Source organism: Oryctolagus cuniculus, chromosome 14 (assembly GCF_964237555.1).
Source record: "Oryctolagus cuniculus chromosome 14, mOryCun1.1, whole genome shotgun sequence".
NCBI classification, from domain to species: Eukaryota; Metazoa; Chordata; class Mammalia; order Lagomorpha; family Leporidae; genus Oryctolagus; species Oryctolagus cuniculus.
This window is the reverse complement of record NC_091445.1, coordinates 80308666-80324397: the sequence shown is the minus strand read 5'-3', so window position 1 is coordinate 80324397 and position 15732 is coordinate 80308666. Positions and strand designations below refer to the sequence as shown.

Here is a 15732-nt window from a genome sequence, read left to right as displayed (position 1 = left end):
TTACTCCTTTTGTCTTTCCTCACCCTCTCCACCCTTTGACTCCCTTGGACTGGGAGTGCAGCACTGTCACCTGCTTCCTACAGTTACTGTCTAAGAAAAGAAGGTCTTGCAGCGATTCAGAGTTGCAAGGTTCCTGACCTTTCTTCTGCCCACCCACCCACACCATGGCAGCCTCATCTCAAATGGCCTGTGCTTCTAATCAGGGAGTAATCACAGGAGACACGGAGCGAGGCGAGCTTCTCTTTCGTCTGCTTTGTCCTTGCTTCCTGTACAAGAGTCGTTCTTTTAAAAATGAGGAGAGACTTAGAAAAATTTATGAAGCTTGTTCAAGTTTCCTGAAATAAAAACAGGATGTTCACCTGCCTCTTTCTTGCTTTTTATTTGCACTCCAATTCTCGATTGGTTACTAATCTAAAGGAAAAGGGGAAGTGAGAAAAGAGAAATCCTAGAAGTAAATTAGCTATGCAATCAGTGATACTACTTTCTTTAGTGGAGAAATTTCCTTCTTTTGTGTCTTGCTCCATTTTTCAAATCTAGAACCAGAAACAACGGAGTACCTCATTTTATATTCTGCATTCTCTTTGGCTCATCCAACGCTTCCCAGAGGGGAGACTCTAAAACACGTAGCTAGACAATTTGATTTCATATTTGTCTTTTTCCATCCCACCAGTTTTGGACATACATTGCTTACGTTTTGCCTTTTGATATCTACTAAGTAATTTGTGTAACCCATAGTGATGGTTTTGGGGGTGGAATATGCCAATTACTGAGAGGGGCAGGCTAGCTGATAGCGTCAAGTACTCAGTTTTATGGATTTACTTTGAAGTCAGAACATGAAAAACAGCAGAGCGGAGGGCATAAAACACTTGGTGAGGGAGAGGGGAGCGGTCCAAACAGGTCAACTGGAATTTACTAATTAGCCCTAAATTTATTCTGCACTCAAATGCAAGTAATGCTTTACTAAATATAAAGACTTTGAAAGTATTAATTTTTCTAAAATACCAGGTTCCAGTTTTAATTCATTTTAATTTTTTTTTATTTTTTTTAATTTTTGACAGACAGAGTGGACAGTGAGAGAGACAGAGAGAAAGGTCTTCCTTTTGCTGTTGGTTCACCCTCCAATGGCTGCTGTGGCCGGCGCGCTGCGGCCGGCGCACCGCACTGATCCAATGGCAGGAGCCAGGTACTTATCCTGGTCTCCCATGGGGTGCAGGGCCCAAGCACTTGGGCCATCCTCCTCTGCACTCCCTGGCCACAGCAGAGAGCTGGCCTGGAAGAGGGGCAACCGGGACAGAATCCGGCGCCCCAACTGGGACTAGAACCCGGTGTGCCGGCGCCGCAAGGCGGAGAATTAGCCTATTGAGCCACGGCACCGGCCTCATTTTAATATTTTTAAGACTGTAAATGATTTTGAAAAAAATCAGGTGAATGTCCCTTTATTCTTCCTAAAAGGGAATTCTGCCTCTGGAGTACAGCATCCTCTCACCTTACAAGGCTAATTAAAACCATAGTATTTCCCCTCTTCCTGAATCCCTCCCTCTCTGTCCCACCCTATCTCTCTCTCTCTCTCCTTCACTTTCTCCTCATTCACCCTTCCTTGTCTGAAACAAACTGACATTCAGTGAAGACAGCTGTGAAAGGAATTTGAGAAATATAGAAGTTAATATTTTGACTGGAACTGTAATAGATGTCAGAGAGAAAGAACGTTGTCTCTCCAACATCTGCATGTAGATGTAGATATGTTAATTGTTAATTCCACTCAATGTATATATACTTCAGTGACAAGTTAATTCATTGTGGCTGTTCAATATTACAATATCACATTAATTTTAAATTGCTTTATATTTGGAGGGAAGGAAAGACTTTATGAATATTAAAATACAGCTTCCTACATGGTGACTCATCAAGATTTTGAGTGCAGTGAAAAGAAGGAGGGAATTTAATTACCATAAAGATGTGGACATTCACAGAAACAAGTGCAGCTGGACCTTACTGGGTTTGGAAAACTGGAAAAAATGCAGTTACTCTCCTGGACAGAGCCATTTCTTTCAGTTTTGCTCTGTGTTTCTACTCTTTCCTGTCTTCTGTTTGTAATGATCACGCTCTCCTTACAATATGGGTTCACACTTGACCCAAAACAGCATATTCAGCCTCTGATTCCATATAACATTTGGGTTCAGCCCCACCTCAAACTCAGTAGAGTCTCAGTTTTTTGGTTAGGTCTCTTCACATTCTTAAGAGAGAATATTAATATTTGCTGCCCAGTGAATTAATCAGGTGGCAGTAGGTCATGGTTTTAAACCTATCTAAATCAGATGTCAGAAGCATTGTACAGAGTGAAGACAAACTCTTTAGAAGGACCTGTAGGCAGACATAAATAATCATGTTTGGCATAGTGGCTGGCTCACTGGCTTATTTGTGATAATTTACTCTACAAATAGTTTATTGGGCATTCATTATGCACCTGACACTATTGTAGGCACTGAGGGATATACTAGGGACAAAACAGATCAAGAGTCCCACCGCCTCTGTGAAAGTTACATTCTAATGATAATCTTTAACCATTAGTTTCAAAGATAACAAAAAAATATAATGGAGTGGCAAAAATGTTTCCATACAATAAATACAAGATGTTGAAACAACAGCATATGTATATGTGTCTGTATATAGGTAATACACATACTATGAATATGTATAATATATATGTAGGCAAATAACATACTGGCTTTTACTTAGTTCTGTTCATTTGTCATGAACATGAGAGTATGTTGGAAGTTGTGGTTGAGACCCTTAGAATATAATTAATGGCATTTGAATTGAGCCTTTGTTTCTGCCTCTTTCAATTTTACATTAAAGTGACTATGAAAACACACTCCCCAAAAGGAACCAGAATTTGGAAAATACTGAAAATGGGACTTAAGGTGATTCACTGTCAGAAGATTAAAAGAAGCAGTAAATTGCATTGAAAATAAAATGGTAGACCACCCATTCTATTCCATCCTAAATGCAGATAAAAATAATTTCTTACTTTTACCTGGACTAGAAGATGTATCTACTACTATGGTTAGGATATGGCTGGAGAGTTCCCCACAGTTTCCTAGGTTAAAAATTAATCCACAATTTGAAGTATCATGAGGGTAGAAAAAATCCAGTTATGATCTTTGAGGTGGGGTTTTATGAAGTGATTAGATCATATAAAGCCATTAGTGTGGGTGCCCTGACTGAATCTGGTGGTTATTTACGAGAGAGACAGATCAGATGCACAAATGCATATAGTACCTCGCTGTGTCTTGGCAAATGATGTTGTGGGCCAGCAAGAAGGCCACCACCAGATATGGCCCCCAGACCTTGCGCCTCCTGAACCGTGAGCCAGAACACATCCCTGTCCCTTTTTTATGATGTAGGCTGCTCATATGTTGTTACAGTAACAACAGCAAAAGCCTGGAGTAATCAGTCTACTGATTACTACTCTATCTACTCTAGCAGATATGTAACCATCTTAAAGTTTTTGAAGAAATATGTCAGAAATATCAATGATAAATCAAAATCAAGAAGTTTGAAACAGAAATGCAGAAGAATATCCTCTTGATAGTATCCACCAGGAAGAAAGCATCACAGTTGTTTCAAGGAGAGGAATAACCCTGTGCATGACATAAAAATGAACTGCTTACCTAATAAATATGAGAATGGAAAGATTTGATTAATTTCTTTAGCATGTATCATATGGTAAATAAAAGTGTATTATTTCTCTTGGGCAGTACTTTTCATCAAATCCAGAGGTAAGTTAAATATTATTACAATAATATAAAAATGAGTGGTGAATTTACTCTTTCTAAGAGGGGAAAACAAAAGACTAGAAGGACATATACTGACTTGTTTTTGAGGAATGGATTATGAATAACTTGATTCTTTGTGGTTTTCTTTTTCTCTTTTTTATTTCCCAAGATGAACTTGCATGGTTTTATAAATAAAAGGAAATTTTCATTTTCAAACAGAACCTTTCAACGCTATTGTATCTGTTGAAAAAGAAGCTGTTTAGTAAGGTGTGAATTTCATAGACTGTCAAAATATGTGTCAAAATAAGCATTTCTCAGAAGATTATGAGTTTGCTTTTTGAGTCAAACGGTAGTAAACTAAAAGAAATGGAATCCCTTGACATTTCTGATAACAAATTTTAGGAGTTGGACTTTTGGTCTATTGGTTAAAACAACAGATTAGATGCCCACATCCCTGTAGCAGAGTGCCTAGGTTCAGTAACCTCATTCTAGTTTCTGCTAAGTCACATACATAAAGGCAGCGAGTGATGGCCTATGTAGTTGGGTTTCTGTCATTCTATTGGAGACCTGGGTTGAGTTTGTGGTTTCTGCCTTTGGTCTGGCCCAGCCCCTTCTGTTGTGGGCATTTGAGGAGTGAATCAGTAAATGGGAGCTCATTGTCTCTCTCTGCCTGTTAAATAAATTTTAAAAAATTTTAAAGAAAGTTTAACATCCACAACATTGAAATTGTGCATATTTTGGACATATGGGTATAAATTAACAACTGTCATGCTACTTTTTTTAAAAAAAAAAAAGCCTACATTTTAAGAAAATTTTTAAATTCACAGCAAAATTGAGAGGACAGATCCCATGTATCTCCTCCCCCACCCCAAGGCATGGCTGTCCCACCATCAGTATTTCACACCAGAGTGGAATATTTATTAAAACTGATGAACTTATACTGACAGATCAGAATCATCCATTCTTCACATTAGGGTTCACTCTTGGTCTTATACATTCCATGGATTTGTACAAATTTGTAAAAGACTGTGTATACCAGTTTAATGTCTAACAGATCAGTCTAACATTGCCGCTGTTGTTCCAATGCTTGCTCTGTTGTCATCACATCATGAGTTTTTACTTTTTAGTATGCCTTGTACTTTTTTCTTAATATCTAGAAATAGACTGGGTAAAAGAAACTGCTGTAAGCAGGCCCAAAGTAATGTGGTGGTAAGATGTGGGGGAAGGAGAGTTTTCTATAATGTCTATGCCTCTGCTGTGACACTCACAACTGGTTCTTGGATTTTTTTTCTTCTTCCTGCTGAGGTGGGACAGGGTGGCTAGTATAGACTGGAGTTGAATTGTCCCCTTCTCTCCCAGGGAACACTAGAGTGGGCCAGCTTTGGCTATGTCCCTTCTCCTCCTATGTGGAAGGCTACAACTGGCTGGAGTTGCTCATTTTCCTTCCTTCTCTTGGAATTTTCTCGATTTTCATACCTAGCCTCCAGCACCTCTTCAGTTACAGTCGAGGCTTTCTTGCTCTAGCGCGGATTCCCACCAAGACTCCTGATTGGGTATGTTGTGATCCTCAGTTCAGTGGCCTCACTTCTCCTATGCATCTAAGAAAGGTTGTTCATTTTGCAGTTTATTTTACCTTGTACTTTTTGTTAGGAAAGAGTGGCTAGAGCTACCAAATTCCTTCCTTGTGGAACTGGAAACCGGATTATGTTATTTTTTAGTAAGGAGAATGAGTGACAGAAAAAACTGTCATCAATGGTTAAAATTAAATTACCAATCTATATCAACCAATTAAGTTGTCAGTGAGGGGAAATCCATCTGGATCCATTTAATCAGGGTTGATGGAAGAAAGGACAGTTCCCACTCCTGTGAAAGTTCTCCTGGTGCTGCGTAAAATGACATCACTCTTGGCCTCATCCACTCTGGGTACCATTGTGGAAAGGCTGTGTATGTCCCCACATATGTCCCCAGACTTCTGTCTGCATGAAAGGGGGAACTGGAGGTCAAACTGAAATTTACGTGTTTGTAGATACTCAGACCTTTAAACTGAAGTAAAATAAATGTAATGAAATAATTACCAGGGTGTTTGATTAGGTATTATTTTTCAAGTAGCCATACCTTATCTATTGTTCTAATTCTGAGTGACTACTGCTTCTGCAGTGTTTGTAAGGGTATGGGAAAAAGAAAAATCACCAGTTTATTTCTGTTTTTAAGACTCACTATTGATTTTGCTAATAATATTAGCAGAATGCTTGAATTCTTGAATATATATTTTGAAGTTACCTAAAGATTTGAAGTTAGATTCTTCAAGTATATTATACTTGTCTATCTCTGGCAAATATACGAAATGTGGGTTTGATATTCCAATTTGTGGATACTCACTGTAGATGGCTATTTTCCTTAATAAATACAAAATATATTTTTCTCCACATGGCTGTTTCAGAGATGCAAGTGGCACATAGGCATATTCTTATTTAAAAGATTGCTCAGTTGAGCATTTTGTAAAATTAAAGGCAGAAACTTTTTGTGAACGCTGTCCACTTTTACTCCCCTTTCTCAAAGGTAACTGGTATACCAGTCATTTTGTGTGTATCCTCGTGGTTCTTATTCTTTGCATTGGCATAACTTTATACATTTACAAATTCATGCTTAAATTGATGTATTCATACTCAAGATACTATTTTATAACAATGAGGTTTTTTTTTTACAAAATTATTTATTTTTGAAAGATAAACTGATAGAGAAGGAGATAGACTGAGATCTCTCATGTGCTGGTTCACTTGCTAAATGACTTCAACCACCTGGGCTGGGCCAGGCCAAACCCAGGAGCCAGGAACTCCATCTGGGTTTCCCACATGCATGGCAGGAGCCCAAGTATTTGGGCCATCTTCTGCTGCCTTCCCAGGTGCATTAATAGGAACCTGAATTGGGAGTGGAGTAGCTGAACTTGAACCTGTGCTCAATTATGGAATGCTGGTGTGACAAGCAACTGTTTAACGCATTTAGCCACAATGTCAACCACACAGCTGAGTTTAGCTTGTTTCTTTTTTCTTTTTTTTTTTTTAGACTCAACACTATTTCAAATATGTTCCCCAATCATTTTGAGAAATATGATATACTCTAGAACATGGATAAATTTTGAAGCTGGACTTTATCTTATCATATATTTTTACTTCTTTGAATTTCTGAACAAATATGATACAAAGTCATTGGGGAAATTTAATATAGAAATTTCACAAGGAATTTTAATATTTTCCGTTTTCATTTAAGTAAATTATAAACCAAACAAAATATTTATAGTTTTGGTATATTTTTAATGAGTATATTTTAAAAGGATACTGGGACAACACACACACTTAAAGAACTTTTTCACATTACAAAGTAGGTTTCTGTAATTTACTCCATTAAGCTGAAGATTATAATAATCTATTTATTTCCATATTACAGATAAGAAAATTGTATCTAAAAGAAGTTTACTGAGTGGGTCAAAATTACACAAAAAGACAAACCTGTAATTAGGGCTTCCGTACTAAGACACCAAGACAGAGTGCAAATTTGACTTTTTCCTCTTCAAACTTGCTGTGGGTTTCTGTCCCCACATTCATTTTTTCAATATAAATAATAAGTGCCTTCTTTGTACTCTAGCATTAGGTAGTCTAACTCTGCTACTTCCAAACATATTACAAGTGGAATTTACTAAGCTTCCTAAGTAGTCCAATTACAAAATGCATTGTGTTTTATGATACAAGAATTATTTTCTGTAAATATATTTATTTCTCATTTAAGATTAGAAGTCTGTGCTTGGGATATATGATCCAAAATTATTTTTAACATTAATTGAATCATGAAAATTCCCAACAAAGCATCTGTTTATTTTAGGTGATCCAAATAGATGTTTAATGGATTTCCTTTTCACTTTTCAGTTAGAGATTGTATGACTGGTTTTCGAATATGTAGAAATTGAGGGTAATAGCAACTTGCTGAAATGTGGCACAGTCCTCTTATTCTTAGCAGTTGAATCCATGGCTTCATGAAGGGTTTCTCTTATTTCAGTTACAAATGTGCTGAACAGCATGCCTTCCGAGGTTACCAGAACTTGCCAGAAGCACACTATGAGCGTGCTTATTAGTTGACGTTTACTGGGTGCCGACAATGTTTTGGGTGTTATAAATATACAGAGAAAGACACTGTTCCCCCCCAGAGGGACTGGTTTTCTGAGGAAGGATTTGCTCTTGAATATTCTTCTCCTATTGGGTGGTGGGGATGACTGGGGGATGTGCAGTCATCTTTGGTCTCATTCTACATATTGGAATGCCACTCTCACCTCTTTATGGGTCAGTGATGCATGCTGTACAGAGAACTAATATATGTATATTTATCCAAACATAAGCGCCAGTGTGATAAGAACATGCAAATTTCTTTCTCTCTCTCTTTTTTTTTTTTTAGAAAAATATAAACAATTGGTTTTGTGGCTTTAGACAAGTCACATTTCTGAGGATTTCCAAGGGATGGCAGCTTCCATTTCTTTGGGTATTATGTATTTGTACTAATAACATACAGATAGAATGTGCTACCAAAAGTATATAGAAGTATTTGTGTGTGTAAATATGCTTATTTAAACACACTGTGTAGAATGGAGGAACTGCTTCTCTCTTTTTTATTTTTTTGACAATTAAAGGACAAAAGTTATCCAGTCTCTTGAAATAATTGAAACTTTCCTAAAACATCCAAACTGATGGTTCATATTCAAATAAGATAATCCAAGATCATCTTTTAGGTCTGTGACATTTCATGTCTAAAAACAGAGTGGTTTTCATTTGCTTTCATCTTTGTTACTTAAGAGGCAAACATTGATATTAGCTATTTTCTTTCAAGACATTTATTTATTTGAAAGGTAGAGTTACAGAAAGGCAGAGGCAGAGGTAGAGAGAGAGGTCTTCCATCTGCTGGTTCACTCCCCAAATAGCTTCAACTGCTGGAGCAGGGCCGATCTGAAGCCAGGAACCAGGAGCTTCCTCTAAGTCTCCCTAACAGGTGCAGAGGCCCAAGCACTTGGGCCATCTTCCACTGTTTTCCCAGGCCATAGCAGAGAGTTGGATCAGAAGTGTAGCAGCCGGGACTCGAACTAGCACCCATATGGGATGATGGCACTGCAGACGGGGACTTTAACTCGCTGCACCACACTGCCAGCCAGATGTTAGCTATTGATTATACCGAGGTGCAATGGTGACAGAAAGACAAACCTTAATATCTGAAATTGAAGTGCCTTTCTGTAAGTGAACTTCCCCAAGAACTTGGTTTGAAAACCAGAGAGCTCTTATGAGCATAAACCCCTAGTTGTGATGGAAAACAACTTTATTAGAATAGGATCTGGGGAGACTGGCTAGGTAGTGTACTTTGCTCTGACTTTGAGGAAGTTAAGCACTCTTTTCAATGAGAATTTTGGTTTGCTCTGGGTTTGCAGTTGACACTATCAATAAATCAACATTCTGTGTCTTGGTTTCTTTCTTTTGCATCAGTTTCATATGAGGGTGGTGAATGTAACTGCATTCCTGATGGAGCAATGATTATTATGCTGCTGTGGAATTACATTTTTTGAAAAGGATAAAGCAAAATGAGCTCATGTGGGCAGAGCTGAGGAGACCCCAGCAAGGTTGTGGAATCTGTGCTACTCTGCTTGGAATTAGCATTCCTTTATTGATTGAAACAGTGAGACTCGGACTGGTCTTAAAAGTCATCTTTGTGGCTGCTGCAGGTAGTTCTTAGAAGTTCCCCAAGAGGATGAACATCTTTCATTAGAACAGAATAGGGGCCGGCGCCGCGGCTCACTAGGCTAATCCTCCGCCTAGCGGCGCCAGCACACCGGGTTCTAGTCCCGGTCGGGGCGCCGGATTCTGTCCCAGTTGCCCCTCTTCCAGGCCAGCTCTCTGCTGTGGCCAGGGAGTGCAGTGGAGGATGGCCCAGGTGCTTGGGCCCTGCACCCCATGGGAGACCAGGAGAAGCACCTGGCTCCTGCCTTCGGATCAGCGCGGTGTGCCGGCCGCGGCGGCCATTGGAGGGTGAACCAACGGCAAAGGAAGACCTTTCTCTCTGTCTCTCTCTCTCACTGTCCACTCTGCCTGTCAAGAAAAAAAGAAAAAAATTAATGGTTGTAACTCTGGAGATCCTCTTTTTTTAATTTTAAGTTATACAAGTTTCATGTATCTCATATATACAGATTTAGTAACATAGTGATACTTGCCACCCTACCCTCCCTCCCACCCATGCTCCAACCCTTCCTCCTCCTCCCTCTCTCATCCCCATTCTTAATTTTTACAGATATCTACTTTCAGTTTACTTAATGAGGGTAAGGTTAATCCTACACTAAGTAAAGAGTTCAACAAAGAGCATGAAGAAAAAACCACTGTTCCTCCACAGAAAAGCCAAAGGCTGGAAACAATCATTGAATCTCAAAATGTCAATTTCACTCCAGTACATTACATTTCAGGTACTCTATTAGTTACCCTGATCATGGAAACCATATGATATCTGCTTATTTAACTAAATGTAATGGTTTTCCAGTTGCATTCATTTTGTTGTAAAAGACAGAATTTCTTTTCTTTTTTTTTTTAACTTTTACAGCTGAGTAGTACTCCATAGTGTCTATATACCACAATTTCTTTATCCAGTCTTCAGTTGATGGGCATCTGGGTTGATTCCATCTCTCAGCTATTGTGAATTGAGCTGAAATGAACATCAGGGTACAGATAACTGTTTCAGATGCTAATTTCTTTTGGTTTAGGTAAATTCCCAGGTAAATATGGAGTAAAAATGCTAGAAGCGACCTACTGCTGTTTTTTAAGCTGATCTATCCTCTCATTTCTGTTGCCTTCACTCTATAAAAATACTCAATTTAAGGCTGTTTAATAATATGTATTTTTGGTTCTCTGAACAATGAAATAAATAATATTTTTCTTTGTTATCCTTCAAGCAGAAATTTGTTTTTCTACTATTTACGACATCTCCTTAGCTAAGTTTCCTTTTATTCTTTTTTTTAACTTTTATTTAATGAATATAAATTTCCAAAGTACGATTTATGGATTACAATGGCTTCCCCCACATACCGTCCCTCCCACCCACTACCCTCCCCTTTCCCACTCCCTCTCCCCTTCCATTCACATCAAGATTCATTTTCGATTATCTTAATATACAGAAGATCAGCTTAGTATACATTAAGTAAGGATTTCAACAGTTTGCTCACACAAAAACAAAAAGTGAAAAATAATAGATGATTTTTTTTAAATGATGATGAAATCAGATCAGACCTATTGTCATGTTTAATCCCAGTGAGAGTCAAGTTGGGAGTTGACAATTTCTTTTTTTTTTTTTTTTTTTTTTACAGAGGATCAGTTTAGTATACATTAGGTAAAGATTTCAACAGTTTGCACCCCCATAAAAAAACAAAGTGAAATATATTGTTTGAGTACTCGTTATAGCATTAAATCTCAATACACAGCACATTAAGGACAGAGATCCTACATGAGGAGTAAGTGCACAGTGACTCCTGTTGTTGACTTTACCAATTGACACTCCTGTCTATGGCATCAGTAGTCTCCCTATGCTCCGGTCATGAGTTTCCAAGGCTATGGACTATTCTTATTGGTTATACTTTTATTCTAGAAAGTTGCATGTTTAAAAATAAAAACGAAAAGTCAAGGAAAGTTCATTTTAAAAATATTCAGTTGAAAATTTTCTTAGTTTAAATACATTTTAATTTTAAAAACCCTTTTTAGTGACTAATGGCTAAATCATTTGTGTTTTTTATTTATAAAATGCATAGCTTATATCATTGCCAATAGATGGAAACATATCTACAAGTATCAGTTCTTGAATTGTATGGAAGTTGAGAAAGATTCAGACATTTTTGCTATTATATCACACATATGTAACATTTTGTCATATGACCAGAGTTAATTTTAGTTGATAGCAATAAATGACATATATTTTATTGTGTTTTTTAAAGATGTATTTATTTGAAAGGCAAAGAGAGAGAGAGAGAGGAAGAAAGAGATCTTCCATCTACTGGTTCACTCCCCAAATAGCCTCAAATGGCCAGGCTGAAGCCAGGAGCCAGGAACTCCATCAGGGTCTCCCACATGTGTGGCCAAGCCCAAGAACTTGAGCCATCTTCTATTGCTTTCCCAGGTGCATTAGTACGAAATTGGATATGAAGTGGTGCAGCCAGGACTTGAACCAGTGTTCAGATATGGGATGTTGGCATTGCAAGTTCTAGCTTAACCCACTACACTGCAATGCCAGACCCATTGATATTTATCATAGGAGAAAATATATTTCTTCATCAGTTTTTTAAAAAGTATGTATTTGAGAGAGAGTGAACTCTCATCCACTGGTTTACTCCCCAAAAGCCTGCAAACAGAGCTGGGAAACTCAATCCCTATCTTCCATGTGGGAGCAGGAGTCCAGACACTTGAACCATCACCACTGCCTCCTGATATCTTTGTTAGCCGGAAGCGGAAGTCAGGAGCTAGGGCAGATGTGGAACACTGGGATAGTGATATGGGCCACAGGCATCTTAACCAGCTTTTTAATCACTAAACTGATTGGCTGCCCCTCTGTATAACTTTTTAATCTGTTTATTTACTATCTTCCGTAGAGCCCTGGCTCTCCCATATGGTATAAAGGCTAAATGTTCATTTTGAAATTATTTACAGTCTACCATCGTCATTGTTATCTACGAGCGCTAACCATACAGAACCAAATAATCTGAATTCTCTTAGATCTTCTGGTAATGACAATGTTTGATGATGAACAAATACTATCCTTTTGGAAATTCATCTCCAAAATTGGCATAATAGATGTCTTATTCTCCTCAGGATGCTCCTGTGAGTCTAAAATGATACATGTGAAAACAGTTCTTTAGCCAGCACACCAGTCATGGGGCAGCATTATTCTTACAGATGCACTAGAATACAGTGGCAATGCATAGACTCTGGAGTCAGATGTTCTTCATTGAAATCCTGGCTCCACAATATGTGACCTCTAGCAAGTGGCTTACCATCTGAGTGCTTCAGTTTTTTAGTCTCTAGAACACAGCTAATAAGCTCTTACCTTATAATGTTGATGTGAGGTTTTAATGAGATACTTCCGTAAATTGGACTTGTGACAGTGTATGTGTTCTTAGCTCTTGAGCACTTATACATAGATAGCTAATATAATAGCAAATCGTGAGGAACTATGCGATGCTTGATTCAAAAAATCAACGATTGCTAAAAAAAATTCAGGGTGATGTTTTCAGATCATAAATGACTTTATGGAAGAGGTTTAGTCCCTTTAGGAAAAGGAGGTCAGTAGGACCTCATAAACACTGCCTTTGCTACAGGAAATCCCGACAGATACTCTCAAGTTCCTTTTGTGTTGAAGCATCATCTTTCAGAATCTAGAGTTCAAACTGTTTTGAAAAGAATCACTCAGCTCCTCCTGCTCCCAGAAAGACTTCTCCTAGGATCATCACTTGAGCAAAATGAAAATCCTCCAAATCATGGCAGTGTTCAAAACTGAATAGATTTCTTGATACCTGCTTTTGAACTTGTAGGAAATGCCCCAGTCCTGGGTGATGTTTTCTGTGATGACAGCACCTCACTGGGGAAATCCTAGCTGAAGATAATAGCATCATGTATTAAGTGTTGCTAGTATTCCATTTAATATGAAGCAATTGCATAGCAGGCTTTTTTGAATACCTGAGTTAAAAGTGATTCATTAACGTTGAGTACACTGCTCCTATAAAGGCCATTCTCTTGCTGATCTGAAAGAAACACCATTTAAGCGCCAAGCTACTATTACAAGAGTTTACTATTTTATTCTTGCTCCAAAATGGCATCAACAGTGATGGGGTGCATTCAGGGGATTATTGAACAGATCCTTTGCAACAAAGGGACATACTTTAGGACATGTCAAATATCAGCTGTAGGCTTTGAACTATTTATCTCTGCGTTCCAATCTTCACACCCCCCTAATCAAACAAGCAGCTTTATGGCATGCGCAATTGAAGAATAACTGACTTCTGCAGACCTGGCTTTCACAGGGTTTCCTGTCCAGAACCATCGCATGGTCATCTGTAGCTGAATGATTACAAATCATCTAATAAGCAAAGCTTTCCCACCCATTTAGAGGTGTGTGTTTGTGTGTAGCAATTTTTTTTTTAAAGGAAACGTTCGGATGAAGCCCTGTCATTTGCAAATTCTCCGTGGACCTCTTTCTTCTTCTTTCTTTTCATTGGGTTAAAAAAAAATCTAGCTCTGTAATAGTATCTGGGAGTGCCAGGTGTCGTTTCCCCGTTGTGTTATTTACAGGTTTTGCCATTTAGCTTTTCTTGCCTGGTAATTACTTACTGAAAGAAACCTGCTCTTGCGGGCGAGCTTTCCCTTTAACCCCTTTGGCTTGGTCTTCCTTAGAGGCTAGCAAGGAGTGCGCGGCTCTGCAGTGTCTGGGAACCCACCTAGAGGGCCCCCTTGACGCCAGCACATCCCCTGTCAGGCAGCAGTCCCTGCAGCCGGTAGGGCTGCTGCAGAGTTAATGTACAGTACCACGGAGCCTGCAAGTGTCCTGAGCTGCTCAGAGCTGGGGCGGTGCAGCCCAGGGCAGACAAGGCGGCTGCGGCGATTCCAAAGGGTCTGCTGGGGATTCGGCGCTGGGGGCCTCCAGCAGGAGCCTGTTGCCATTGTGTTTTAAAAGCATGCAAGGTCTGTATAGCTTGGGCATGAGAATCTTTCAAAAGATGTCAGAGTATCAGAGTAAATGACACCTATTGGGGCACTGCATTTGCGGGTGAAAATAGGAGGGAGGGAAAGAAAGAGAGAGAGAGGCAGAGGGAGCGAGAGAGAGAGATAAAGGCAGAGGGAGCGAGAGAGACGAGAACAGAAAGACAACGGCGGGGGAAGAAATTCTTAGACAACGTCTGACTTGCAGCTGTGAAATTCATTTTCTTTCCAAGGCAAAATATACAAAGCCCGCACATGGTCTTGATAACAACAAATTAAAGGGGATTCTGCAGCGAAAGGATCAATAGCTTAGTCATTTGACTTAGAGCAGGCAGCTTTATTCTGGGGTTAGGCAGCTGGAAGGAATCTCATCACGCCAGTACCTTCTAAAGTCATGATGGTAGCTAATGGTAACCCTGTCCTGCAGGGCAGAAATTACGCGCTGCTTTCCTACTTCTGCAGTTGAAACCAGTCCTTCAGAGATTTGGGGAAGAAGTTGGCTTTGATATACATGGTTTGTAGCCCCTGCGCCCGGGTCTTTGTCCGACGCATCTCAGACAGTAGCACTGCGTGGAAGTGACCACATATGAATATGTGCCTAAGAAAGAAGAAAAAGCAATATTCATTTCTAAAGGACAGCATGGCAAAGCAGCCTGAAGTTTTCCATTTCCCTTCTAACACTTCTTTAACAAGGATAACAAGAAACTGTCTTTTGACTCCTTCCTTTCCACACTACAGAGTGCTTCCTGCGAGGATGTGTTAATTTACACTCACAGCAGTTGGATGTTACCGGGACAATATTTTGCCACCATTTAGGATTAGCAGCTGGACTGGTTTTTTTAGTGCGTTGACTAATTAGTGGACCCTAAATGGACAGACCCACACCTGCAGGGCGCTGTGATGTTCCTCTCTTCAAATCCTGGAAGGGCTTTGTTGTTGCTGTTTGTTTTTTGGTGTTTTTTTTAGGGGGGATTTTTTTGGATTTTAATACTTGTTGCAATAATTGTCCATGAGAGCTGCTCAAACCAGAGTGCTGGAATTCATCTGTGAGAATCACTACATGTAACACAGGACACGAGGAAAATATTAATGACAGAAGAGCTGCGAACATGATGCACGTGAATAATTTCCCCTTTAGAAGGCATTCCTGGATATGGTGAGTAAGCAAGACCCCTTTCAGTTTATGAAACTCCAAATTATGA

The 15732-nt window shown here is 39.1% G+C and overlaps 1 protein-coding gene across 16 annotated transcripts in view; it reads left to right on the top strand.

Moving 5' to 3' along the window:
• The window catches only part of PDE4D (phosphodiesterase 4D), a 1654385-nt gene that overhangs the window by 1017879 nt on the left and 620774 nt on the right, over positions 1 to 15732 (top strand). Inside the window, exons 1-2 of one of the 16 annotated variants that reach the window (XM_070056734.1) lie at positions 2796 to 14512; positions 14993 to 15686. The exons of 14 other annotated variants lie outside the window; for them this stretch is intronic. In XM_070056734.1, coding sequence (XP_069912835.1) covers positions 15640 to 15686 — 47 coding nt within the window. In that variant the 5' untranslated portion in view covers positions 2796 to 14512; positions 14993 to 15639. Of the gene's footprint in view, positions 1 to 2795; positions 14513 to 14957; positions 15687 to 15732 lie in introns of those variants that run through there. One more of the 16 variants, XM_008262249.4, reaches the window with a different exon arrangement.